This window comes from Emydura macquarii, unplaced genomic scaffold (genome assembly GCF_026122565.2).
Source record: "Emydura macquarii macquarii isolate MOO-44397 ecotype Brisbane River unplaced genomic scaffold, CSIRO-AGI_Emac_v2 contig_2768, whole genome shotgun sequence".
NCBI lineage: Eukaryota > Metazoa > Chordata > Testudines > Chelidae > Emydura > Emydura macquarii.
Genome location: NW_027132905.1, coordinates 49985999 through 50011370, shown reverse-complemented (window position 1 = coordinate 50011370; position 25372 = coordinate 49985999). Strand labels below are relative to the sequence as shown.

At 54.3% G+C, this 25372-nt stretch overlaps 1 protein-coding gene across 3 annotated transcripts in view; it reads left to right on the top strand.

Annotated features, from left to right (window-relative positions):
• The window catches only part of IGSF21 (immunoglobin superfamily member 21), a 216529-nt gene that overhangs the window by 181594 nt on the left and 9563 nt on the right, over positions 1–25372 (top strand). For all 3 annotated transcript variants that reach the window (XM_067566919.1, XM_067566917.1, XM_067566918.1), the window contains exons 5-6: positions 10119–10234; positions 12440–12911. In XM_067566919.1, the coding sequence (XP_067423020.1) occupies positions 10119–10234; positions 12440–12911 (588 nt within the window). The remainder of the gene's footprint in view (positions 1–10118; positions 10235–12439; positions 12912–25372) is intronic.

The window sequence follows — 25372 nt, the reverse complement described above, 5'->3', positions numbered from 1 at the left end:
GCAAACTCAGAGCAAAATTTCTCCTCTCTGATCAAGAGCTGCTCCCACAGAGAGACAAAAGGAAAAACCTCCCCAAGCGGTGGGACTGGCCTTTGTTCTCCACTCACTTTCTCTCCCAGTCTCTCTGAGTTCATCCTGGGCAAGGCCGATGGCTACATCATTAAATTCTGACAGTTCTTAGGTCAGCAGAGATGCTTTACAGCTCCCTGCCGGCTGGCTCTAAATTTAGAGGTCTCAGCATTAGGTAAAGTTTCCTTCCTCCGGATGGCTCCTTTAATTGTACGTGATAAGTGACTCTGTGGTCTGCGGACCACGGCTGCAGGGGAGGGAGGGTGATTTAAGGGAGAGAAGTGGAAGGAGAAAGTTGCAGGCAATGTAGCAAAGAGATGGCGATACGCAGACAGAGCTAGACGATGAGAAAGAGAAGCCTGAACTGAAGGATTCATCGTAACCAGTTCCGGGCAATGCCGTGCTTCGCCACTCCCATATGGCCAGTGCTAATTGCTGATGAGAAGCTAAGCAACCTGGCATCTCTTGTTCGAACCTGTCTGGAATTATTTGGCTACAGGAGAGGTGCCAGTTTTGACAACACGCAGGATACTTGATCGTCTAGCTGACGTAAAGGAAGGTAGCTCCATCGACATCAGTGGTGTGATGTAGTTTTACAAGAGCTGAGGAGCCAGGCCTTGAGTTTATGTTTCTGTTTGGTTCCTGAAAATCAGAGACCACAAAGGTCTCATCGGTCACCCATTCCTCTCCAGTTACCCACTGTCTCCTTTATCTGTGCTGGGACAGAGCATGGCGCAACGAGGGCTGGTTAATTCCTCCCACTTGCTAGAGATCCCCTTTGTGCAGGCTGTCTTAAGGGCTGTTTTGCCCGCTTGAGGGTGGTTTTAGCTAAGCCGTGAGGTGGTGTATTTCACTGTGCCAATGAGCTGCTTTTCACGTGGGTGCAAGGATCCCTCTGTGGGGACACCTCTTTGGCATTAGCAGCTGGGAATCTAGGAATAACTCGTGAAGCGTGCAATCCTCCTGCGGAGCTGGTTGCTACAAGAGGCTATAAATGCCAGGCTAGTATCTATCGGCTGGGGATTTATCTTGGGCTTTTGGGGAAGCCCTAACAAGCTTCACTGCACTCCCTTCACTCTTATTGGGCACTGAGAGGTGTCTACCCCTGCGATGGGCTGAGTATGTCAACTCCACCGACATTGGTGGGAATTGGCTGGCAGGAGCAGGTCCGTACCCAGCCACTGGCAATGGGAAGAGCATCTGGGTCTGGAGAGGCTGGGAGGCAGCTGGGTTCTGCGCTTGCTCTTTTTACCCGCTGTGTGGAAAGATGCTCGTGTGGTTCAAGTGCTGGGCTAGGGTTGGGGAAATGGGAGTTCGTCTCCTGGCTGTGCCACAGATTTCCTACCTGAGCTTGGACAAGACACCTTCTTCTACCTGTGACTTATCACCCCATCTCTTAAAATGAGGACAGGACTATTGCCCTTCTCCCACAAATGTTCTCTGTTACTTCTATTTGAACTGTAAGGTCTTTGGGGCAGGAGCTCTTTCTCATTATGTGTGCATGCAGCACTTAGTGTGATGGCTATCACACTGAAAAAATAAAATCAGGTCTGGCTGCTTAAACCAGCACAAATCTTCCACGAGGCGGCTGCTCAGCAGCTGTGATGTTCCACGGCAGGGTAAGTCTTAGGCTGGGGCAGTTAGATTATTTAAAAATCTCACATCTCCTCTGTCTTGGTGTCTGTATTTCCCGTTTGTTGCCATAATTTGCTCCCCATATATCCATCTCCCACCTTTCTCCCTCGCTATCTGGAGCGATTTCTCTCCTGTCTCACTGCGTCCATCTTTCTCCTGCTGTGACACAGATCAATGGATTTTATTCTGGAGCCTGCACCGTGCTGGATCCGAAGGAGGAGGGAGCGGGTTATTTGTTACCGAAGGTTCCGGAGGAGAAGGTTTTGACGTGACAGAATGTCTCATCCTGAGCAGCAAGCTCCTGTCATCTGTCATAAGACAGAAGAGCAGCTTCCTCCTTTATTCCACAGCCTGCTCTCTCCACTGCACCGTGAGCACGTCCAGTTGTCCCAGGGATATATGTGAGATGAACAGACGTCTGCTCTGCTCAGGGGTTCCTCTCCCCGCAAGCGGCTGTCACTAGGAAGAGCTCTTTATTTTCCCCAGGGGAGAGGTGTTACCTGGCTACCGCCAGGTTTGGTATTTCTGGCCAGCAGGAGCCTGGAATGAATACTCGAAGGGTCATGATTCCCCAAAAGAATAGCTGTCTTACCGAGCGCGACTCGACATCTGTATAGCAGTGTCCAAGCCGCACAGCATCCTGGAATGGATTCTTAGGGGACGGTCCCTGCTTTGATTATCCCAAAGTCCTGCTCTGGAAGCTGGAGAGGATATTTCTAGGCATGTAAGAAGAAGAACGTAAGAAGTACTGCATGGGACCACCAGTTGCTTGTCTAGTCTGGTATTCCCCCACCAGGAATGGCTAGTCCCAGATGTTTTCAAGGAAGGTGCAAGAAACCATGTGTTACTTTACGCTGGGGTCAGTACTTTGGGAAACCTGCTGCTCAGATGCTTCCATTGATGTCTATAATGCATGGGTCACCAAATCAGCTGTAGAAGCTGAATCCTTCTCTTTCCTGGCCTTCCAACCCCAAACATGAGTGGGCCCCTCCCAGGGAAGGACTCTGGTTTTTTGCTCTGGTCCATGGAATCCACATCGTAAAGACTCTGTGGCTGTATAGATGCAGACATTATTAGTCACCAGTGGGGACAGAGCTGGCAACCTTTCGCACCAAAACCATGAGCCCCTGTTGCCTGCGCTATGGAGAGCACATCACCCTTACGTGTGAGCAAGGAACAGGCTCTTCTCCTGGATGCTGTCTGACCACCCAGAGCCAGGGCATCACATTAGCACCTGCTGCTGACATCCATGTCCTGGTCCTCACGAACACGTGCAACCACAGGGGCCAGGTGTCTGTTCCCAGCCTGCATTAGCGCTGACACCAGTGAAGTCTCTGCCCCAGGCAGAACATGTGAGGATCGCCCTGATATTCTTTTCTGGCAGATGGTTTAAGCCCTTATTATTCCAAGAGCTGCTTTGCTGGAAAGAAGATTTCCCAGAGCAGTAACCCCAAGACAGATGAGTCTCTTCTCTGCTGTTGGGAACATGGGTGGAGTCTCCTTTCTCCCTACGGGAGCTCAGACAGTGACCGACAGGAGAGGAAAGAGCAAATCCCTTTTGTGATCTCTAGTGCTGCTCTGTTCTGATAGCAGGTTGTGTTGGGTTCCAGCTCCCACCCACCAGAGACTCCTTCAGTCCGTGCTCCCGATGGAGATCAGGTGGGTCCCTGCCACCGCCCAAGGAAAACCGGACAGGGTGCTCTGGAAATGTCATGCCTCAGCTGGCCTGTGGGTTCTAGGTGAGGGACTCTGATCAGGATTCCACACTCAAAGGCACTAGAGTGATTTTGGAGTGTCTCTGGCAGTGGGGTTGCTCACTACCCCCTGACCAAGGCAGGCTCTTCCTCAGGGAAGCTCTTCAGAGATGAATGAAACTGCAGGCATCAGTGGAGACAAAGGAACCAAAAATCCCTTAGCAACTTCCCCTGCATTTTTCTGTTCTCCTCCTTCCCTCTGTCAGAAACGAGCGACCAGTGAAACTTCTCCTCCCGTCCCTGCTGTGACTGAAGCACCTGGGTGAGCTTTTGTTGGCTGCGGAGAATTTGGCTTAGGGACACCAAAGGCAGGTGCGGCATCTGTAATATCCACTGGATTTGTGCTCCCAGAGGGAAGTGCTTGGAGGGGAGTGTCGCCAGGAGAGGGGAGGGAAGGTGCTTAATGCTGTTTGTGTAGAGGTGGGCAAGACACCTTGGGAGATTCGTGTGAGCGGGAGATAACGCTCTTCCCTGGGTGGCTGACGGCAGGAGGAGAAAGCGCCTCCACAAACACACGCACTATCTCCCAGGAGCACAAACACACACTTTGGTGCATCGCTTAATGAGTGCAGGGATGAGACACGCAGCTGCCAGAATGAATCTCTTCCGTTCGGGTTCTTAGGCCATGTTCATGTTTGTGGTCCCCAGTGCAACCAGGGGTAGGAACGGCAGCTCGCGCAGACCTACCTGCACTAGCTGTACTCCAGCTAGCTCGTTGAAAATAGCAGTTCAGATGCCCCGGAGCCAGCTTCAGTGCAGGCTGCCCAAGTGAGTTCCCATTAGGAACAAGCGTGCTTGTGCGGTCCTCCCCAAAGCACGCTCCTCGCTGGCCTCCCTTCTGCTTTTAGCGAGCTAGCTAGAGTCCAGCTAGTGCGGCTATGTCTACACAAGCTGCCACTCACCCCGCCGGCTGCAGGGCAGATATACCCTGGTAGTGGGCTAAGCGGCATGATTAGCATCTGTCATGCCAGTGTCCCGTGAAGAAAAACTGGGATTCGTTCCCAGTCTCCCCCTGCAGGGCGGGTCTCTAAGGTGGGGCTTTGAAGGCTAAGGGGGAAATGCGAGGATCCTGGCTTCAAAAGAAAGCAAATGGAGAAATCCAGCTGAAGATGCTAACTGTGATGCTATGAGGATATTGGAAGACTCAGACCAGCACCCACCAGCCCTGGCCTCTCCTTTTCCCAGGATGCAGGCTCCCACCTTTAAGGGTCGCTCTCCAAGCCAACGATGCTGCAAGGCACCCCTTGGCATTAGGGGTTATGCTGTGATGGTTACAGCGAGCGCTGTGCCTTCGATGTTAAACCCTGGCCCCATGGCAGCAGCAGATGTCAGCGAGGGCGTTCCAGCCACAGGGTGTCTGCAGCTGAAATCCCGCTGGACCAAATCCCAAAGGGCCGAACGCCCACGTAGCCGTGTTGCAAAGGTGCTGCATGTTTCTTGCATTCCGCTCCCACTGACTTCAGGGGGCTTCCTGGTGTGCGGACGGCTCTGCAAGATTTGCCCTCTGGGTTCAAGATCAGCCGCGGGTGGCCTGCGATGTGCAGGAGGTCAGACAAGCTGGTCATGATGGTCCCTTCTGGCCTGGAGGTCTATGAGTGTATGAACGTGCTGTGCTGTGCTGTGCTGTGCCGGCTGACCCCGTTCCTGTCTCTTGGGGGTCTGAGAAGGGACAGAGCATTTCACCACAGTGCTCTGACCTGCAGAGCCCAGAAACCAAAGTGGGGCTTTGAGTCTCCTGGGATGCTGCTGAAGCTAGTTGGCATTGAGCAGGTGCTTCTCTTTACCCGTCTAATTAAAAAGCCGACAGCTAGGAGCTGCTCCATCCCCTGGCTTCCTCCCCCGCTCTCTGAGCATCTCCTGCTGCTGAGGCCATCTCATCCCTGCTAACCAAGCCACCGTTGCCATGTCTAAGTCTCCCCTTTGTCCTTTTCCAACCTGCCCTCTGGGAAGATGCATGGGTCCAGTGCCTTCCCCAGCAAGTCTGATCTCTTCTGCACAGGGCATTTGCATGTTCTGTGATCTGCATACGTTTGCGTTTGCTGCCGCGCCTCCTTGGAGAACAATTTGGTAGAAATCTCCAAGTCCCAATCTCATCAAAACCGATAATGATCCACAAAGGCAAGGGAGCTTCTGCCTGCTGCCACGTCTGGGAACGGCCTGTCGGGGGACCCTCTCCCTGTTCTGATCTGTTTCTGTTCAGCAGCAGGTGCCTTTAACCAGCCAGACATCCTGGGAAGATGGAGGGGAGCAAGACACGTAGGAAAGGTGGAGTGAGGCCGTTCGAGCCACGCATGAGGCTATACCTAAGAATCTGGGATGGAAGGTGAACATCATTTTCCTGCTCTGAAGTCAGAGGCAAAGGGAGAGACGAGCCAAGGAAGCTCAGCCTCACACCTGATGATAGAAGCAACAGTGGTGCTGGCACAATTTTCATAGTTGGGGGGAAGAGGGGGTGAGCCATTGAACCAAACTGTAAACCCTATATGTGCTGGAAGCCACTTCAAGCCAGGAAGTGCGGCAGCCCCCCCAGCACCCCTATACTGTGCAAGGTGCTGTACACAAACATAGGAATGTAGGACTGGAAGGGACCTCCTGGGTTAACAAATCCAGGATCTGCTCTTGCAGGCAACCTCGTCATATAACTCCATTCATCAATTGATCGAGCTCCATCTTAAAACTAGTTAGGTTGTTTCCTCCTTCTGCTGCTAGTTGCTTCCCTTCGGTGATCCCCCTTCCTGCCCTCTGTCTTATCTAGTTAGGCTGTAAGATCTTTGGGGCAGGGACTGTCTCTCTCGCTACATCTGTGTATAGCGACTAGCACAGGGGGTCTCCAGGCACCACTGTGCTATACCTAATAATAATCGGGCCATATGTTTGCCTGTCATAGTCAGAAAAACGTTCCAAGCAAACCAGAACAAGTCCATGAAGTTCCCAGCTAACCACCAGGGGAGGGGCGCTACTCTGGGAAATCAAACGCTTGTTGGGAGACAAGTGGAGCACGGCCCCTGGTGTGGAAGAGGAACAGTGAATCGTTGGGAAGTCAACACCCAAATAGACGAATCCTCCTTGCGCTCAGAGGACGACGACACATCGTCCTGCCTGCTTTCAAACCAGACTGCTCCAAACGAAAGCCCAGGAGAAGTCTTTCAGGAGACTGCCAAGCGGAACAATCTGCTGCTTTTGCGGTTGCTAATTTATTTTATTAGGAGGAAAAAAAAAAAACCTTTAAAATCTTTTGTCAAATAGAACTGTTCCGTCACAGGAAATCCAGCTAGCGATCCTAATAGTGGGGAAAACACACAGGGCCAGATCCTCAGCGTAGCGTCTTGGCCTTCACCGGTGGTGCACTGATTTACACCAGTTGGGATCTGGCCCATGGCAACCCCACTGGATATAAGGGTCCTGCTATGCACCGCAAAGGGGGACGACTGGTCACAGGCACTATTCTGCAAAAGCGGAAAGACTTTTTTCAGGGGCTGATCCTATGCGCATTAGCACAAATGGCAAACTAGCTGTTGGGTTTTACGCAGGCAGCACTCCCGCGGGCGTCTGAGCCAAGGACGCCCGGATTTTGCTCTGTGTGAGTAAGGATGACACAATCACCCCAGACTTCTGGTTTGGCCCCTCTGCAGAAAAGACCGGTCCCCCCGGCTTCTGTCTGTGGGTGTGGCCCAACAGGGGGCAGTCGGTCAGTACAGTGTCCCCTAGTGACTTATCGCCTGCACCAGCAGCAGGGATTTCCCTGGGGTACCTCCTATCCGACTCCTGAACAAACACCCTGGTTAGAGCTGTGATATCTGGTGAAACCACAGTCTCAGGTGGCTTGGCTACAGGCCGACATGCTAGTCGCAGCATCAGTAATTCTGTGAAACCAGTCAGAGGGCGCCGGCGGTCCCGCACCGCCGATCAGAGGGCGCCGGCAGTCCCGCACTGCCGATCAGAGGGCGCCGGCTGTCTCATGACACCAATCAGGGAGCACCACCCCTTCCCTGCCACCAGTCAGAGTGTGCCAGTGATCCCCACAGCACCAGAGAGCCCTGGTGCTCTCACCCTACTACCGAGAGCACTCGCCAGTAGCCAGTCCTGCTCCCACCCGTCAGCACTGCCATCCCCTTTGTGTATCTCCCCCTCGCCTCCCCGAGACCAGCACCCTGTGAATTAGGGCCCTCGAGCTCGCGTTGGAAGAGCAAATGGCTCATGAGAGAAGGCAACTCTGAGCCTCTGGTTGTTGTTTCCATTTTGATCTACGCCATCGTCAGGCTTCCCCTCCTGCTGCCCAGAGGGGCTGGAAGGGGCACGTGAGAAGGCCCCCATGGGCGGGGGGGAGAGCAGAGTGTGTTGATTTATGGTAGTTTGCCATTATACTGGCCCATAAAAGCTGCAAGCTCAGGGGACGCATGAAGAGCATGGATGAAGGAGAAATGGGCCACTGGCTCCCACGGGGCAAACAATCCTTTCTGAGATGTCTCTCTCCCTGGCCTGGGAGATGCAAACCCACCAGTGGAGGTAGAGAGAGCTGAGAAATTTACAAGCCCTTGTAAAAAGTTTTCCTGGGCTGCGGTAATTAACTGGCAGGAGGGGCTGCATACACGGGGAGGTAGAAGCCTGCAGCAGAGGGGTTGCACATGCTACGGAGCAGCTGCCACATAAAAGGAGCCGTTGCCGCCGATTACAGATGCGGCAGTTTGTGTTTATCTCTCCCGTCATTTGGGGCCCCGGCTCGACTGCTGTTATTGCTCAGTTCAATATTTAATTTTCACATAAACCAGAGGGTTGAGGCTTTCTTTTTTCTCACCCCGTTTTGTTTTGTTTGGCTTCTTTCATTCTCTTTAGACGACGCCTCCGATCTGCCTTTTTTTTTTTTTAAAGCTTTAAATGTGCACTTTGCTGCTCTGGGTGGGGCCTTGCTTCCCCAGCATCAGAGTTTAGCCCACCGCCATCCGCTGCAGCATCATTCCCCTTCTCCTCCTCCTCCGCCGCTTGGGTGCCAGCCGTCACGCTCACCCTGCAGCAGGAGGCTGCCGCAGTGGGAAGGGAGGGTGTTGTCAGTAAGTGCCCTTGTGGAGATAGATTAATTGGATTGTCTGAGCCTACTGGGGGGGGGGGGGGGGGAAATGGAGTGGCGGAGGTGCAGGTGAGTGACTGTGTGGGGCGCTGAGGAAGTGGATGGGTGTGGGATCCAGGCAGCACCTTCCTTGTGACGTTTCTGTGGGGCTAGAAGCCATGAAAACACGTTGGGGCGCCGATAACATGTCGCCATTACTCACGTGCCCAAGTGGTGTTTGGATCTGGACTGGGACCTGAGGCCAAACTTTTTCCAAGTCCAGTTGCGTTGGGATCTGGTTCAGCCCTTCCGGAGGCAGGCCCCGGGTGCAAAGTTCACTGCCCCATCTAGATCTGAACGCAGGGTTCGGGATGGTGCAGATCCATTGTTCTCAGTTGGACCCGTCCGTGGTTTGTAGGTTTTGCAGCCCTGTATCACCCCTGATTTAATTTTTTATTTACATGCCGCACCCAGCACTTGGGAGGCCCTGTACATATGGAGAGGAAGGCCTGGGTCCTCAGCTGGTGAAACTGGGCTGGCTCCAGGGGGGTCTCTGCTGGGATGCATGCTCAGAAAGGGCCTGTGGTGACAGGGAGGCAGGCTGCCTGCCCACCTTCCTCCTTGTGGATGGCCAGGTTGGATAGTGGGAGCCATCCCGCACCATCTCTTTACTAGGGCAGCCCGAGGCTCAGGCTGGGTCTGATTGAGAGGTGAGGCTGTGTGGAGCCCTCTGGTGAAGAGCCCAGGGAGATCTCTGAAATGCCGTTGGCCGTGACGCTGTGACTGTCACGTCCGAGTAACGTGGGAATGGCGGGAGAGGAGCATGCATGCGCCCCACTCATTCGGGGCTGGGAGGCGTCACGGTCTGTACAACTGGAAACTGTTGTTCTCCCGTGAACCTGATGAACTGCACAGGCTGTGAACGCCTGGTCTGCAGCACAGCTACGGGACTGGAGGGAGGAACAAGGGGTCAGGGGTGGGGGAGTGTGTGCGGGCACCTGCGCGTAGGCGGTGCATGGATGTACCGTGGCTGTGAGTCTGTAGAAGGCGTGTGTGTCTGGGGAGGTCATGCAGTTCATTCTGGACATGCGTGTGCAGTGTGTGTGGGTGGGTGGAAGGGACAGGGCATGGTGTATGCAGGTGTATTGGTGCACCATGTTTGTATGCGGTATTATATATGGGTGCCTGTGTTGTGGATACAGGTGTGTGGATGTGTGTACACAGACTTGCGTGGGGTGCATATGTGGTGCACGACCGTGTTGTGCCTGTGTACACAGTGTACGCACACACGTGATTATGCGTTGTGGGGGGAGGGGAGGAAATGGGTCTCTGCCTGTGTTTGTGGGATGCATGGAGGTGTGTGTCAGCAGGAGTGTGTATGTGTGCGTTTGCATGCTAGGGCTGGGGTGTGTCTTTGGCGAGGGGGGGGCGCAGGGAGTGCACTGAGTCTTCACATGCTCCTGGCGGGTTAGCCCTGTCCCAACCCACTCCCCCCCTTGTCCAGCTGCAGCGCCCTGTCCCAATCCCAGCTGGTGATTCCCATAGGACACGGCCGCTGTACGATCTTGGTTTGGTGCGGCTCTGTTCGTAATAACCCTGGCCTTTCTCCCTGACAGCGCCTCCCACCTCCATCTCGGTCATTGCTGCCGACACGCCTGCCCCCTTCAGCCGCTACCAAGCGCAGAACTTCACCTTGGTCTGCATCGTCTCTGGAGGGAAGCCGGCCCCGATGGTGAGTAGAGCAAGCACACGCCGGTGACTTGGTTCCTACCATGCAGACCTGGTGCTGCCTGCCTGCCCCGCCGTCCATCTCTCCAGCCCTGCAAGCCATGGCCATGCAATGCGGGCCCTCATGCATGCGCTGCAGCGTTCGTACGGTGCGGGTGGATGGGTGTTTAGGTGGGATGTAGCGTGGCCACAGGCTCTTGGGAGAATTGCCTTTGCCTTGGGGAGGGAGGAGAGAGGCAGCACCCTGTTGCCAGTCCCAGGAAGGATGGGAGGCGTAGATGGAGTGGGGATGGCAGAAGCTATGCGTGGTGGGAGCAGGCAAAGGAGGGGTGGCGTGGGCACCAGTGAGGATGGTAGAGGAAGGGCACTAGGAGTTTCTCCAGGAGAAGCCTGGGTCGTTTTCAGCTGAGCCTAGCTCTGGGGAAAGGAACCAGTCTGAGCCGTCTGAGTGGCCCAGAGCAGGTCAGGCCTAGACAGCAGCAGGGTCTGCGTCTCCCGAACCCGGGCCCACCTGCAGAAGGCGAATAGGCAGGATGCGTGTGCTCCGACAGCCAAGGGTGGATCATGATGGAGGTTTTACTGATATGCAAACCTGCCCGCTCGGAAGGAGGCTGAGATCCACCAAACTCATCTCACATGTGCTACATGCTCATTGTCGACTCAAGCTAGCACCTCCAAGTGAAAGGTTCTTTGCTCCTTTCCAGCCTCCGGGCCCCCCCCCCATTTCCCCAGGAAAATGTTGTTAGGTGCCCTGGTTCACTCTGCACTCCCATGAACATACAGGCTCGCAGCAAAGGCCGTGTTTCATTGCAGAGTTTATTGTCTAGGCTTCAAGGCAGGCTCTGAACTTCTCTTTTGAATGATTTTCTTTTAAATGAACACCCGGAGGAGACGGGGGGTGGGGGAGTGTCTCTGCTCTCCTAAAGGAGCAGAAGTTATCCCTGCTTATTCATTCTGATGTTTAAGGCATTTAAATAAAAGTATGTTGCTATTTTTCAAACACTTCTCTCCAAAGAGTCCTGCAGCCTTTACATTACGCGGAGACTTCAGAGACTTTCCAGGAGCGCTTTGAAATGGAATACAATTCTGCTGCAGCGAGACTTTCCAAAGCCCTGCATAGGCGTTGTGTCTTACCTTCAGCTCTCAGCACGCACAGGCGCACACACAGCTGCTGCCCTCTGACATATACACACACACACACCCTGCTCACACACCTTCATTTCCTCACACACTCACCTTCTCAGATACACACTACACACACGCACTCCCCTATTCATGTATGCAGTCACCTTCTCAGAGAAACCTGCACCCCCTCATACATGCACGCATACGCTCACTCACCTTCTTGTGCATAAACTCACCTTTTAGACACACACACTCCTGCACACACACACACACACACCCGGTCTCCCCTTCATTCGCACTTTTATTAGTTAGTACACTGGGTCGCATCCCCAGCAGTGCCTACAAGCTCCAGGCAGGATCAGGGCCCCATTGTGCTACGAGGTACACAAACACATCCTGAGAGCCACGCTTACAAACTCAGACAAGACAGACAGAGGGTGGGAGAAAGGGACACAACACCCAAGCAGAGGGATCTCACACTCGCCTTCACTCGTACACAACCAGACCTCCTCCGACACATACACTCACCTACCTCCTATGTACACACGTGCATGCACACACTCACATCTCACACCCACACGAGCCCTCGCAGTCACTCACCTTCGCACGCACTTACCTACACTCACCTCCTCTTTTACCAGCTGAATTCTAAACATCTCCCCCCACACTTCACACACTCGCCCGCTCACCTCCCCCTCACACTCCCCTGCTCACTAGCATTCCTACATCCGCTTGCTCTCGCACACACTCATTCTTACTCTGTGACACAGACACACGCCCGTGTCTCACACACCCACTCAGAGGTCTATCCTAGCACTTATGCCGGTGTGAAAAAACACCCCACCCCTCCCATCAACATCCTGACTGGCTCCGTCCTGGAGGTCAGAGAGGAGCAGGCTCATTGGCGCAGGAAGGAGTAGCTGCCCGCACTCTGGGCTGCAGCACCGCGGAGTCCCCCCTTCTCCGGGACGCTGGCTGCTCCTCTGAATCCTGTGTACTCCCCAGCAGGTGGGGGGGGGATCATTTGGCACAGGGGGATGGGTGGCCAGTCATAACCCATGCCGCTCCCTCTTTGCCCCCCCAGGTGTATTTTAAGAGAGACGGGGAGCTGATAGAGGTCGTGCCCCTCATGGAGCCTCCCGCCAGCGCCGCCGGGTTACAGGACGGCCGAGCGTCTCGGAATCTGTTGAACCGCGACCTGGATGACACCAAGATGCAGAAGTCCCTGTCTCTGCTCAACGGGGAGGACCGGGGCGGGCGGCCCTACACGGAGGAACCCCTCAAGAACCTCACCCCGGACCAGGGACTTCTGTTCAGCCCGGCCACCGAGATTATCCCAGAGACTGTGGTGAGCCGGGAGTTCCCGAGGTGGGTCCACAACATGGAGCCCGTCTACTACTTCCACCACACGCACATGCCCGTCAGCGACGGCACCGTGGAGGTGCGGGCCATGCTCATGTGGACGCTCAATCCGCAGCTAGACAACGAGGCGCTCTTCAGCTGCGAAGTCAAGCACCCCGCCCTCTCCATGCCCATGCAGTCCGAGGTCACGCTAGGTAAGGCCCGCGTGCTCCCCCTGCCGGCGGCCCACTGGGGGGGGTGAAGGGACGTGGCGTAATTTGTAATTCAGCTGGACGCTCAGCTTTGGTCTCTCAGGTTGATGGGGATGAAGAGCCCTCCCGCCCCACCCTCCTTCGCTCTTTTATCCCCTTGCTTTCCTTCTGCCATCCCACCTCCTCCAGATCCCTTCTGCCCACCCTTTCTTTCCTACCACACCTCGTGCAATCGCCTTCTTCCCGCCACGTGTCCTCCCCCGCCCACTCCCTTGTCCACCCTTTGCTTTGCATGCCAGTTCTTTCCACTCCTGCCTGGCCACGGGAGGAGGGGTTTCTTGGGGTCTCTGGGTGTGGTGGCTACGGTAGGGGGGGCAGTCAGGAACTTGGATTACGTCTAGACTGCAGCTGGGAGTGAGCCTCCGAGCCCTGGCGGACAGGCTCACGTTAGCGGGGCTCGTGCCAGCAGGCTAAAAACAGCACTGTGGACATGGGGGCTCTAGCTGGAACCCGGGCTCTCAAGCTTAGGAAGTTGGGATTGGGTTTTGGGGTTCTGGGGCGGGGAGGGGGAGGGGCGGTTCTTGGGTTCGGGGCCAAATCGGGGCAAGCCACTTCCCTCCTCCCCTGTGCGCACTGCAGTGGAGCATGGCCTCGAGGATAAACCATTGGACTAGGATTCAGGAAACTGGGCCTATGCCCAGCTGTACTGCTGTGTGACCTGGAGCCAAACACTTACCCGCTCGGTGCCTCAGTTTCCCCATCTGTCAAATGGGGATAATGATCCTGCTCCTCCATGGAGCTCTTTGGGGCCTACTAATGGAAAGGGCTAGAGAAGAGCTATGTGCTATGCTGAGGAACTGCACCTCGGGCTGTGAGTCCGTTAGCTCTCCTGCGCCGAGCCGTGTTGGCTGGGTGTCCCCAAGGACCATACCTGGCATGCAAGGGGCAGTAATGCCAGACCTACATCAGAGAACGCTCCTCCCTCGGAGCCAGGATGGGGCTAACGCCTCAGCAGTGGGGGCGCTGGGGCTGCCATGCGGCTGGAGGGGCCGTGACCTGCATGAGACACAAAACCAAGCTCTTGACCACTGGCAGTGGTGAAAGATCCCTGGCATTTGTTGCGAGAGGGCGTTACATTGGTGGCGCCGACGGGGTCCCTCCTTTGCCCTGAAGCCCTGTGTCGTGTTGCTGTGCGGTTATGCTCCCCAGAGGAGGTCGCATTTAACCGTGGGTGCGCGCTGAGCGGCTATACGCCTGTGTGGGATACCCCCGGAGTCAGTCATGATCTTTACTCCCCTTTACTTCTGGCTGCCTGCTCGCTCCCAGAGCCCCCTTGGTTAACCCTTTGCTCACCCGGGAAATCAGGAACATGTTTGAGACCTGAAACCTCGCTATTCTCCTCCCGCCCTGCACCACATCCACCCGTCTCTCAGTGCTTTGGCCACCCATCAGTTTCTAGGAGACTGTTCTGCCACTCCCGTTGGGTACCCTCCTGCCCTGGGCAGACAGGCCAGGAACTCCTATTTGGAGGATTTACCTGGGGCCCGCTGGCTTTCTGCGCTGGGCTGAATTCCAGTCATCTCACCCGGCGACGCAGCCCCCGTGCTGAGCGGCTCTCGCTCGTCTGCCTCGTTCCGTGAGCAGAAGCCAACAGAAGCGATGCATCCTCCCTGGCACGGATTTCACCCTCCTGCATGGTGGCTGTAGCACGGATTGGGTCGGCCCTGCTCTATCCCTACAGCGGGCACAGCATGGCTAGCAGCAGCACTGCCACCCTCTGGGTTAACCCTGCAGGTGTGCCCCGCCCGAGGGTCGAAGGCTGTCCTGAGTCCATGTGTGCTGCGGGAGCCGAGAGGCAGATCCATTCACGCCCACCAACAAGAGGGGAATGTTTGATTTTTTGGGGGGATGTGGCCCTCTCCCAATCAGGAACCAGAAAGAGCATCCGCCCCCCAGGACCCATTGCACCTATCACAGCCAGCAGACGGTAGCAACCTTCCCTTCGGCACCAACGAGGCTGGATTCAAACCAGCAACCGCAGAATAAAACAGCTTCACAGCATGTTACCGACCAGCTGAGCCGTCCATCCCCCTGGCTGACAGCGCCCTTCAGTCTTGACTGACAGTTATCATCACACATTCCTGTCTCCATGACACAAAACTCAGGATAACAAGGGAGTTATGGCAGGAGGGGAATCTTCTGCTCTGTGGTCTTTCGCAACTAACGCTGGAACTAACGAGGGCTGATGGGCTCCAAGTCATGCTGATTATATGAAAGTGGTTCCTTCCCCCCTGCCTTGAAAAACAACTTGCTGTGCAATGAGAACCCCTCCAAAACAGCCCCCGCGCTTCAAAAGGAAGAAGAGGGGAAGCATTTTGCATCCTTGCTGTTTTCTCCAACCATATCAGACGGCAAAAGTTGCACCTCTCAGCCCATTATTTTTCAGCCCACATAGGATTAAAGCCAGTCTCATTAATTTTTCAGGTTTCTGCACCCAAGATTAATTATCTCTTTCCTCTCGCTGGAGCAAAAAAATATATAAAATCCCATTCAGCAGGCACACTCCACAATGAAAAGGTCACTGTATGATTGTTAAATGAGCTGGCTGAGATGGGACACAGAACTTAAACTGTCCATTGATCTCCCTTGCCCTGACAGTATTTTACACTAGCAACCCTCAGCACAAATCTCCTGTCCCTTCAAAGTGCAATGGTGCAGCCCCCCTTTGGATAATGAAACTCTGGATCTGTTGAAGTTGTAGTTAACCCCTTGTATCCCTTGAGGATAAGGCTTGACTGGATCGATTCATCCAGGCGTGATGCATTTGTAAGAATTCTGGTAGATAACCGGCCATAAGATATGCAGACCAGAGAAGAACCCATGTTCAGGTGACTGAGGGGAATCTCCATCCTTAGAGGTTTTTAAGGTGTGGGATGATTTAATCGGGGTTGGTCCTGCTTTGAGCAGGGGGTTGGACCAGTTGACCTCCTGAGGTCCCTTCCAACCCTCATCTTCTATGATTATAGGGGTGCTGAGAGGAGCAGATTATTCATTTGAGTTTTCAATGTTGTAAATTTCCAGCTGGGAGTCGAAGTGACCAGAATCCTGTGAAAATTAGAACTGGCCAAAAATAGGCTAATTGTTTTCCTTGGGAAATTTAAGGCATTTTATCCTGCAAACTTTCAGATTTTTCAACCAAAAAAAACCAAACTCCACTAGCCCTGGCCTTGCGTTTGGCAAGGATGGATTGTGTCTCCCGGAGAACACGCTCTCGTTGCAGTCGCTGGGGTTTTGCTTGGTGGAAATCCAGCCGGCCGCACACGGGGATGTTCTGCCTGGAGCTCGGGAGGGGGATTCCTCCCTGCGCTAGTGCAGCAGCCTGCACTCTGCCGCTTCTGGGGCTGCAAGCGACAGCAGCCTTGGCGATATCCCATCCTTCGTGTCCTTGCCCAAGGACCCGAGGGTTGCCGATCTGGGTTGGACGTACTCCTGGAGGTTTCATCACATGACAGCATCGTTCATTAAAGATTAATCTTTAATTCCTGGAGACTCCAGGGCAATCCTGGAGGGTTGGCCCCCCCAGCTGCAGCTGCGTAGAATCAGTGGGGTGTCAGAACGCACCATCTCCTATCTGTCCTGTCCCCGACATGCCCCCCAGCTGTTCCCAACCCATCTGGAATGGCCCCGGCACCAGGGGCTCCTGAGCAGGGCCACGGAGCTGGCAGTGGTGAACCAGACCCCTCGTGTTCGCCTGTTTTTCTTCCCCTCGTCCATGTGCCTGGTGTCGTCGTCATAGTGCAAAGGAGAGCAGCAGAATCCAAACAACCCGCCTCCCACCTGCACTGGGGGAGCTGGGTCTGCAGGCGCCGCTGCCCTGCCGCTCCTGTTCCACGCTCAATGGCGTTAGCGTGCAGACTGCGGGAGGCGCGTCTGATCAGGTAACATTCCAGGTCAGTGTGTGTGACCACGTTGCCATCTAGTGGCTGGGCTGCAGGGAGATTAAGAGAGCTCTTGCTATCCTCCTTCACCTCCAGCTGTGGAGGCCTGTGCTTTTGCCACCACAGGTCCTTGCTTCCCTCCCGGACACAGTCGGTTGAGCCAGCAGCACATGAATCAGTTATGTAGGGAGAAGAGATGCCGCTCGCTCTTTGCTAGGCTGCCTGAGTCACTGCGAGCCATTCCCGAACAGATCCATCACCAGATCCCACCCCGGCCACTTGGGAGCCGTCACCGCTCCGGGCCCATCCACGGGACAGCAGAGCAGAGCTTTCAGGAAGATGAGGCTTTAATCCCCTTAGAAAAGTCTTCAGATAAATCCTGTTCCAGCTCCACGGACACCCCCTGCGTTTGCCATGGCTGGAGAAAGATTTGCCGATGTTCTAAAAGGAGCTAATCCCGGGAAGAGTCTCCTGCTCGGACAGTTCATTGAGTCTGCCAGGCCCCAGCATCTACATTAAAGACAAAAGACCATGTATGTTAATCCTGGCTGGAAAGCCACCTTCTGCTGACAATGGACTCCCACGGAAGAGCGAAATTCTTTGCAGGCGGGTTCTTTTTCAGCACACCTGTGGATTCTTTAGGCGGCAGATGGGTCAAAGATCCACAGCCGCTTCATCTTGGGAAAGGAGATAAACAGAGACTGTGACATTTCAGTGAAAAGCTGGGTCCCCCCCGCACTCTGAATTGTTTCCCCTGCCCCCTTCAGTTAACTCCATGGCCAGTTGGTACTCTGCAAACTGACCCTTTTATTAATACGGTTTATATCCAAACAGCATTTAGATGCTGCTGGCCAGATTAGACACGCCCCCCTCCATTGTGCTTGAAGCTGCACAAACACATAGCAAGAGACAGTCGCTGCCTGAAGCGCTTCCAGTATAAATAGACTCTCCGTGCCGGAGCCAAAGGGTGTGGCGACACCGGAGTGGGCGGTCTGATTTCTAGCTCACGTGAACACATCGGCACTAGCTCTGATTGAACACTAACGGTTGCAGTGTAGCTGTGGGGGTGCAGGCGGGGACCCTGAATCCCGTCCCATCTGAGACCATGGGTAAGGGGGTGTCCAGCCCACCTGCTGCTCTCACCGTTGTGACCACAGCTGCCCACTAGATAGCGTAATCCTTTGGTTTATGTTGGAGTGACTCATGGCATGAACCCTGGAGACCGTGGGTCCAGTCACTGCCGGTGACCAAGGCGGCAGCCATTACGCAAACTCCCATAGCGTCTGCAGGCGCGGCAAAGCAAACGTTGCCAAACCGGTGAAGAAGAGGCTGTGAGACTGTCAACTGGAGCTCCCTTCGCTTCAATGAGCGCCACGTCAGAGGTGCCAAATGCTTGTTCATCGCATCTCTGCCAGCACGGAGAGACGGGCAATATTACCCAACACCCCAGCAGAATTTTCACCAGGCACCGCGAGCTGCTCCGTCAAAAGCAGGGAAAACTCAAGCCGACACCTGCCTGGATAACTTTCCAACGTGTTCTGTCAGTCCGGGGTGCTGAGAACCAGAGAAGGACAAGGAGAGGCTTTTATAGCGCCTCTGAATAATGAACGAGGGAGTGAATAATTAACAGGGGAGATGCTCCCCAGAGTAGCTATGATTTGTGGCAATATGTGCAACCTCTGGCTGACTGGAGTGTATGGGGAAAGACTGTATTTTTAATGGTCCCATGTAAAGGAGAGTCCTGATCTGGAGTCCTAATTTCTTTCCGTCTAACTAACTGTTGGAGGGAGTGAATTTCCATGGTGCTTTCAAAAGGAAACAGCTGTGGTTGACTGGGCAAACTTCCTCTGTGCTTTCCACCTTTCTCTTGCTCTTCCAGCACTGGCCATGCACGTATATTAGCCCAACTTGCAATATCCCAGAATGCTGGTGCTGAGGTGAAATTCTTACACTAGGATGGTCGAGGAGCCGGTTCTGTGGGTTCCCTAAGCACTGCGTGGAGGACACCAAACTCATTGCTCGTAGACCGGCATCGCGTTATCAGAGGATAACATCTTTCTGTCAGTGCCACATCTTGGATTAGATTCACACCAGGGAATGGCGCCCTGGAGGTATCCAACCTTTCTAACGCCTGATCCAAAATGCCCTGAAGCCAATGGGAATCTTTCCATTAACTTCAGTGGGCTTTGGATCAGGCGCTTCCCCAACACAGTATCTCTCCAAACCGTGGGACTCTAACTCCTCACTAGTTCCCGTGAGAAGTTCTGTGTGTGGCCTCCTTTCTTCTCCTCCCCCAAGATTTGTTCTGCTCTGAGTGTGGACGCCACCGTAGGTCCTGAAGGTGCCTTCTCTCTCTGACATGCACCTAAAGGCGCTCCCCCTCAGCCCAATGGCAGGGGTAACATGGCCAGCTTTGCGTTACAACAGGTGGGTAAACTCAGCATGAGTTAATGCAGAGCAAGATTAGAAGCTGCCGGCAAGAGAGAGGACTTGCCAAAGGTTCCCCTGTTCTCCATTATAAAGCTTGGTCCAGCACTCTGCTGGGACGCAAGCCCTGGGACCTACCCAGGTGAATTATTAACATGGGGAGAGACAGGCATAGCCACTGGAATCTGTGTAGGATGGACTGACTCAAACCTGGTCCTGGAGACCAAAGCTTCTGAGTTCTTCACCAGTCTGCAATCCAGATCTTGTGTCAGAAGGTTCCTCTGGAGCCAGCTTCCATCGCTCTCCCCCTCCCACCCCCTGAGACCGATCGTCATCCCAGGGCCCACAGCCTGTGGAGTGGGAAGGAAGCAGTGGAGCTCTCCTGCTATCTGAAACCAGCCAACTAGCTGCTCAAAGAGTCTGGCAAAGGAACATCCCCAGGGACTTGATGATCCCCTTGCTGGCAGCTGGATTCAGATGAGGAAATGTCTCTCCTGCTCACCACGATGCCAAGGCAGAGACTGCTGCTGAAGAGGTGGTTTGCTTCTGCAGAGAATGAAGCCCAGCAAAATGAAAACTTGGGAGCAGCTCCACCCCAGGCCTGCCCCACCTCCGCGCCGACAGTCAGTGCAGAACAGGATTTGTGAGGGCAGCTGCGCCATGCTCCTGCTACCGATCCGGACCCTGCCAAGGGGCAGGTGTGTGCATGAGTGTGAGCCTGGGACAGGCCAACGCACCTGCCAGTGCTCTCCGCTCCCGCCACCCCTTCCTGCCCCCACACCGAGCTCCCAGCCCTGCAGCCGTCACTCAGCGTCAGCGGGAGTTTTGAGTGAGAAAAGTCGCCAGTTCTGAGCCCAATGTTCCCAGATGGAGGCAGGCCTGCAGCTGAACTAGAACCGGAACCTCCAAGCCCTGAACCTTGGGGTTTGGTTCCAGGGCTGAGTTTTGCAGCTCAGGCCCGTCTTTGGGTGGGGCACCCAGAAACCATCCAGCAACACCTACAGCTGCCCACAGCACTGGGGCTGAGCATCTTGGGCCCTGGCCACTTTATGAGCCGAAAGGCAGGGTCTGAGGATCAAATCTAAGCCACCCACCTGGGAGCATCTGGGCATCTCCTCTATTCTACTTGTTCATGTGACAAACCTGAGCTTTGCCTTGTGTCTGTGCTTGCCTGTAAAGCGCCCACAGGAGAAAGGCCACCTCTGATGAAGGCTCTCGCAGTGCTTCGCCTACAGGATTAGAGGAACACTGGGCTACCCTGGGGCTAAGCTCATTTACATTAACCAAACACCTGCTCTGCTCTATGGAAGTCAGCGTGGAGAGGAAGGGCTGAGTGAGCTGGGTTGGCTGTGGCTGGAGCCTGTGTTGGGACTGGCACGATCTGACCGTGTGCTGGCAACAGATCAAAGATCTAGGTCGATTTTAGAGCCATCCTCTCCAGAGCAACTAGCCCAGCAGTGCAGTACCGGGAGCTTGACTGATGCTGCCCGTGCAGCCACTCCATGCTGGCAGATCACAGGCTGCACTGCTGCCGGGATTTCCCCACGCCCTTGCGTCTTGCAGGCGAGCAGCGTTTCCATGCATGGAGGCAGCAGTTGGCTATTTCCCCTTGCCAGGTATTTCCTGGACAGCCGACCTGTTGGGCAATAATGGCCTTAATGGAGAGCCCAGTTGACTACATTAGACTCCTCCAACCGGCGTTCTCATCGCCCCAGTTGGAACCAGTGTGAGAACTTCCATCTGGAAATTCCCACAGGCACCCAGCACGTTCCTGCACCCGGTGCTGGAGTGCTCGCTAGGCCAGCCCTGCTCCCCAGGCAGACGGGCTTTGCCCAGGGAGCTGCCGTTGGTGCTTCATAGCCAGGTTGCCGGTGGCATCCTGCCTTTGAACTGCTGCCACTTCCCCAGCCGGGCAACCTCCTCTCCTCAGCAGGGGCAGGAGCATTTAGCAACCGCCACGTCCTGAGGAGAGACGGGCGAATGATGGGGATTTGAGTTTGCTGCTAATGCTGAAAAATCTGGGAAAAAAATGGGCTTGGGTGGAACCAAAAACAGATTTTTTTTATTTTTAATATTCAGCATATGGAAAAATAAAAAACCCTCCAACTTTTTGTTCCAATTTTGAGTGGGTTTTTTTTTAACATTTTTCTTTTAAACCATTAAATAAAATTGAAAGACATTTAAAAACAAAGAACCGCTTTGAACCAAAAAATAGCAACAATTTGGAGGGGGGGAGGGGGTTTCAACAGGAGCAATTTGTTGAAACCAACACAACATTTGAGAACTGTTTCGGTGTGGCCAAATCTTCGTCCCTCCCACTCCTCCCCCCCCCGCCCCCGAAAAACATTTCAGCAGCAAATGTGTGCCCAGCTCCAGCCCTGAGTGCTCCCCCAGCTCCGGGAGGAGCCAGGCACCCAAATGGCAGGAGCCTGGGCCGAGCCCGGCATGCTCAGGAGGCAGGCGGTGAGCTAAAGAGATGAGCTAGTTGTGCCAAACACCGGGGCGGCTGTGGCACAGAGCGAGCCAGGGCCCTCACCGTGGGGAGCACGGCCAGATGGCTGCCATGTGTTCTTTCCTGCTAGTGCACATGTACCTGGCTGGGCGCCCTCCTGCTGCTGTGACTTCAGGAGCCCTGGCTCAGATCACAGCCCTGCGGGTGTGTGTGGAGGGTGGAGGCAGAGGGCTGCGTCTCAGAAGTGGGGAACAAGGGACACAGGCGCGTTCTGGGAAGATGGATACGGAGGCAACTATCCCGCCGGCGCCTTTCCCTGTTACCAGAGGACATCATGTCAGGCCGTCACAGGCAATTAACCGCCCATCAGGCTGCGGCCGGGGTGGGACTTTCCGCCTCATTAGCTCACCAACGCCTGCTGTCTCTGAAAGCCAGAGCTAGTTAATGAGCGACTCGCTCTCCTGTTTATTAATAGGGCAGCCGGCTTACGAGAAGCGCTGACGACATCGCCGAGACTGATGGTTTCTGGCTAGCATGTCCCTGCTGATCTCTGCCCAGGCTCAGCAGCTTCCCCTGAGAAATCCCTGCTCCTCTGGTGTTTGGCTGCATGGCAAACACAGTGGCTCTGCAAGGGGAGATCGCCTAGCCCACCTGCATCCCACCATCGCAACGGGCGGGTCGCCCACTGGCTGGGGTGTCTGTGATTGGGGGTGTATAGCCCTCCATGTCCTTCCTCAGTCCCACGCGTGATCTGCTGATACCCTGCAGCATCAAATTTGATTAGCTTTTTATTAACCTAAATAACTACTGCACCAGTGTTAATACTCATAAAAATTAGCCCGCTCCTTTTTATACCCAGCCACAGTAACTGACTCTACGGAGAATCCCACCAGCAGATTTCAGGCGGCATGAAGAAGCCTTCGCTTTTATCCGCTTGCCATCAATGTCATGGACTGGCCCTTGTTCTTATCGCATGGGACCAAGTGAAGGAGGAGGGAGCTACTCTTCCTCTGCAAACAGACTAAGCCCCTCCTCTCCGTTTCTTTCCAAGGCTCCACACTCCTGGGGTCTGAAATCCGCCATCACAGCCCAGCACTGCGGTACAGTCTAGCCAGGGTTACGTCACCCAGCTGAGGGAGGGTGACCCCATGGTCAAGGCACTTGGGCGATCTGGCTTCAAGTCCCTGCTTTACCAGAGGCTGCCAGTGTGACCTTGGGCCCGTCACACAGTCTCACTGGGCCTCAGTTCCCCATCTTTAAAATGGGGCTAATAGCCTCAGAGAGGTGTTGGAGGAATAAAGACATGAACCAGTCTGAGGCGCTCAGCTGTGGCTGTGATGGGGCCTGACCAAGTACACAGCACAGCCTTACACCAAAAGAACCACAGGCTGGTAGAGAGAAACGGTCTTGGAGTCTCAAGGGAGTGAAATCTCCATTGGGCTCAAAGGGGGGGGGCCATATCTCAGGACAGGCCCCCGGGACTCTCTGAATAACAGCGCTCATTGTGCCACCCGCCGGACCGCGTGCCTGCTCAGGGGAATTATTGGGGGTGAGGCGGTGGAGCAGGAGCCTGGCAGAAGCGACCTTCAGTTCCAGGCCCAGCTGCTGTGCTCCTTCCCACAGAGTGGGGCTCTGATGGGAAAAGGGCTGGCATCGCTTATGTCCCCTGTGGCGCAGGAAACAGGGTGATTCGGATTCAAAATCTGGGCCCTGGCCATTGAGGCAGCCCAACTCTGTGTTGCCCCCATACTCAGGGCAGACAGCAAGGTGCCAATCCAGCCCCACGGAAGGGAAAGGCAGAATTTGGCTCTTTAAAAGCCCAGGTCGAGCTGCACAACCTGGCTACTTTCAGAGCCAGCCATGAGGGCCTGCCAGGTCCGTCCTGTTTGCTAATGGACACTAGGTAGAAGAGGATCTGCTGGAGGCGATGGTGTGACAGGGGCACCGCAGAAGAAGCAGAGACCCCGCAGCCCATGGATTGTACAGTAGAGATTGGTGTGCTGATGGAACAATCGCTGCTGCCCTGCTGGCTGAAACGTAGGATGGCAAACTCAGAATGAATGTATCGGGCCTGTTTGTTTTCTCCCGTCTGCACTGTGTAGCTCTAATGAGAATGATAGTTAGTCCTGATTTATATCGATGTAAGCGAGAGGAAAACCATCTTAGTCTTTGTGTATATATAGTCATCTAACATGGATACCGGGAAACTGCTTCCACGCTCACGCACGCTGGTTTCAATCATCAGGAGTCAGGGGTTGAATTCAGAGCGTTATGGTGGGTCAGAGAGATGAGACTCTGGTGGATATATTTCCCCAACTGAAAATGGGTCATCCCATCTGCAAGGGGACCAAATATCCATCTGTGGACTGACTCAGTGGAGCAGGACTTGTTTAGCTAATTATTAGGATGGATATGATTTTTGTCACGATAAAATTAGGCAAAATTCACAAAACAGTCATCATAAAACCAGGATATGGTCACGGTAGGACAAAGCCCGAGCCCCGCCGCAGGGAGCTGAAGCGGTCACAAAGCGCTGTTAAAGTCACGGCTTCTGTGACCAACTCGTACTCTTACATCTTAGTTTCTATAACGACCTTGGTGGGTGTCACATGCTTTACTGCATTGAAAGTGATAGGCTGAAGTTTCAAAAAATGGACGTGTAAAACTGCACTCCATAACTTGTGTGTACAACTGAGCCTGCACGTTTGTTTGTGCAACAGGGCACTTGTGACCCCAGAATGGGTGACTGCAGACAGCTATCGGTGCCCACTGAAATGGACAGATGCTCCTGGAGGGTGGGGCTAGTGCGGCACTTTTGAACATGTCGCATTATACCAAACACATACAAGGCTCCCTTCGAACCCACGCCCACCTTCATTGAACTGCAGATTGGGGTGTGGCAGGGCAGCCATCACAACACTGTAGCCAACCCCAAACGTTCCAGGACAGGGAGGGCCGAACAATAGAACATGCCCCTGCAGCGACAGTGCGACTCGGGGAGGTGGATGTAGGATGCAGGCGCACCGGGCGCACTGGAGGATTTGGTAATTGGGGCTGTAGATTCTGGGGGCTTGAGATTTCCCCTCCCCACTGAAGAAACCACTTAGTGGTTGTTAGAAGGGACGAAATCCGACAGTGCTTCTGACAGGGAACAAGAAATGATTCGAGCCAAACTGGTCCTTCAGAAAGGGGAACTGCCACGCCGGTGACGCCAATAGAAAAGTGCAACTGTCAGACGGGGACTGTGAAGGGCAAATCGCCAGCCATCAAAACCTACAATATGAAAATGTTTTCAGTATATTGCATGTGGGGAGCCGGCACGAGAAGACAGGGATGAGCTGTGGCAGAGCAGTATAAAATAATGAATGGCATGGACGAGGTAAAGCGGGTGCCCTTAGTCACCCTTCCTATGATACAAGTGAGAATTGAAAAGCAGCACATTTAAGCCCAGTTTAAGGCAATACATTTTTACACAACCAGTCATTAACCTGTGGAACTCATTGCCACAAGGTGCACCGAGGCTGAGAGTTTACGGTTAGCACGTTATAAGGATACTGAGAATATCCCAAATCATGTCAGATGGGGTAAAAAAAAATGGGATAAAATCCGCATGCTTCAGGGCATCACCCTAGCACTAAGTGTCAGGG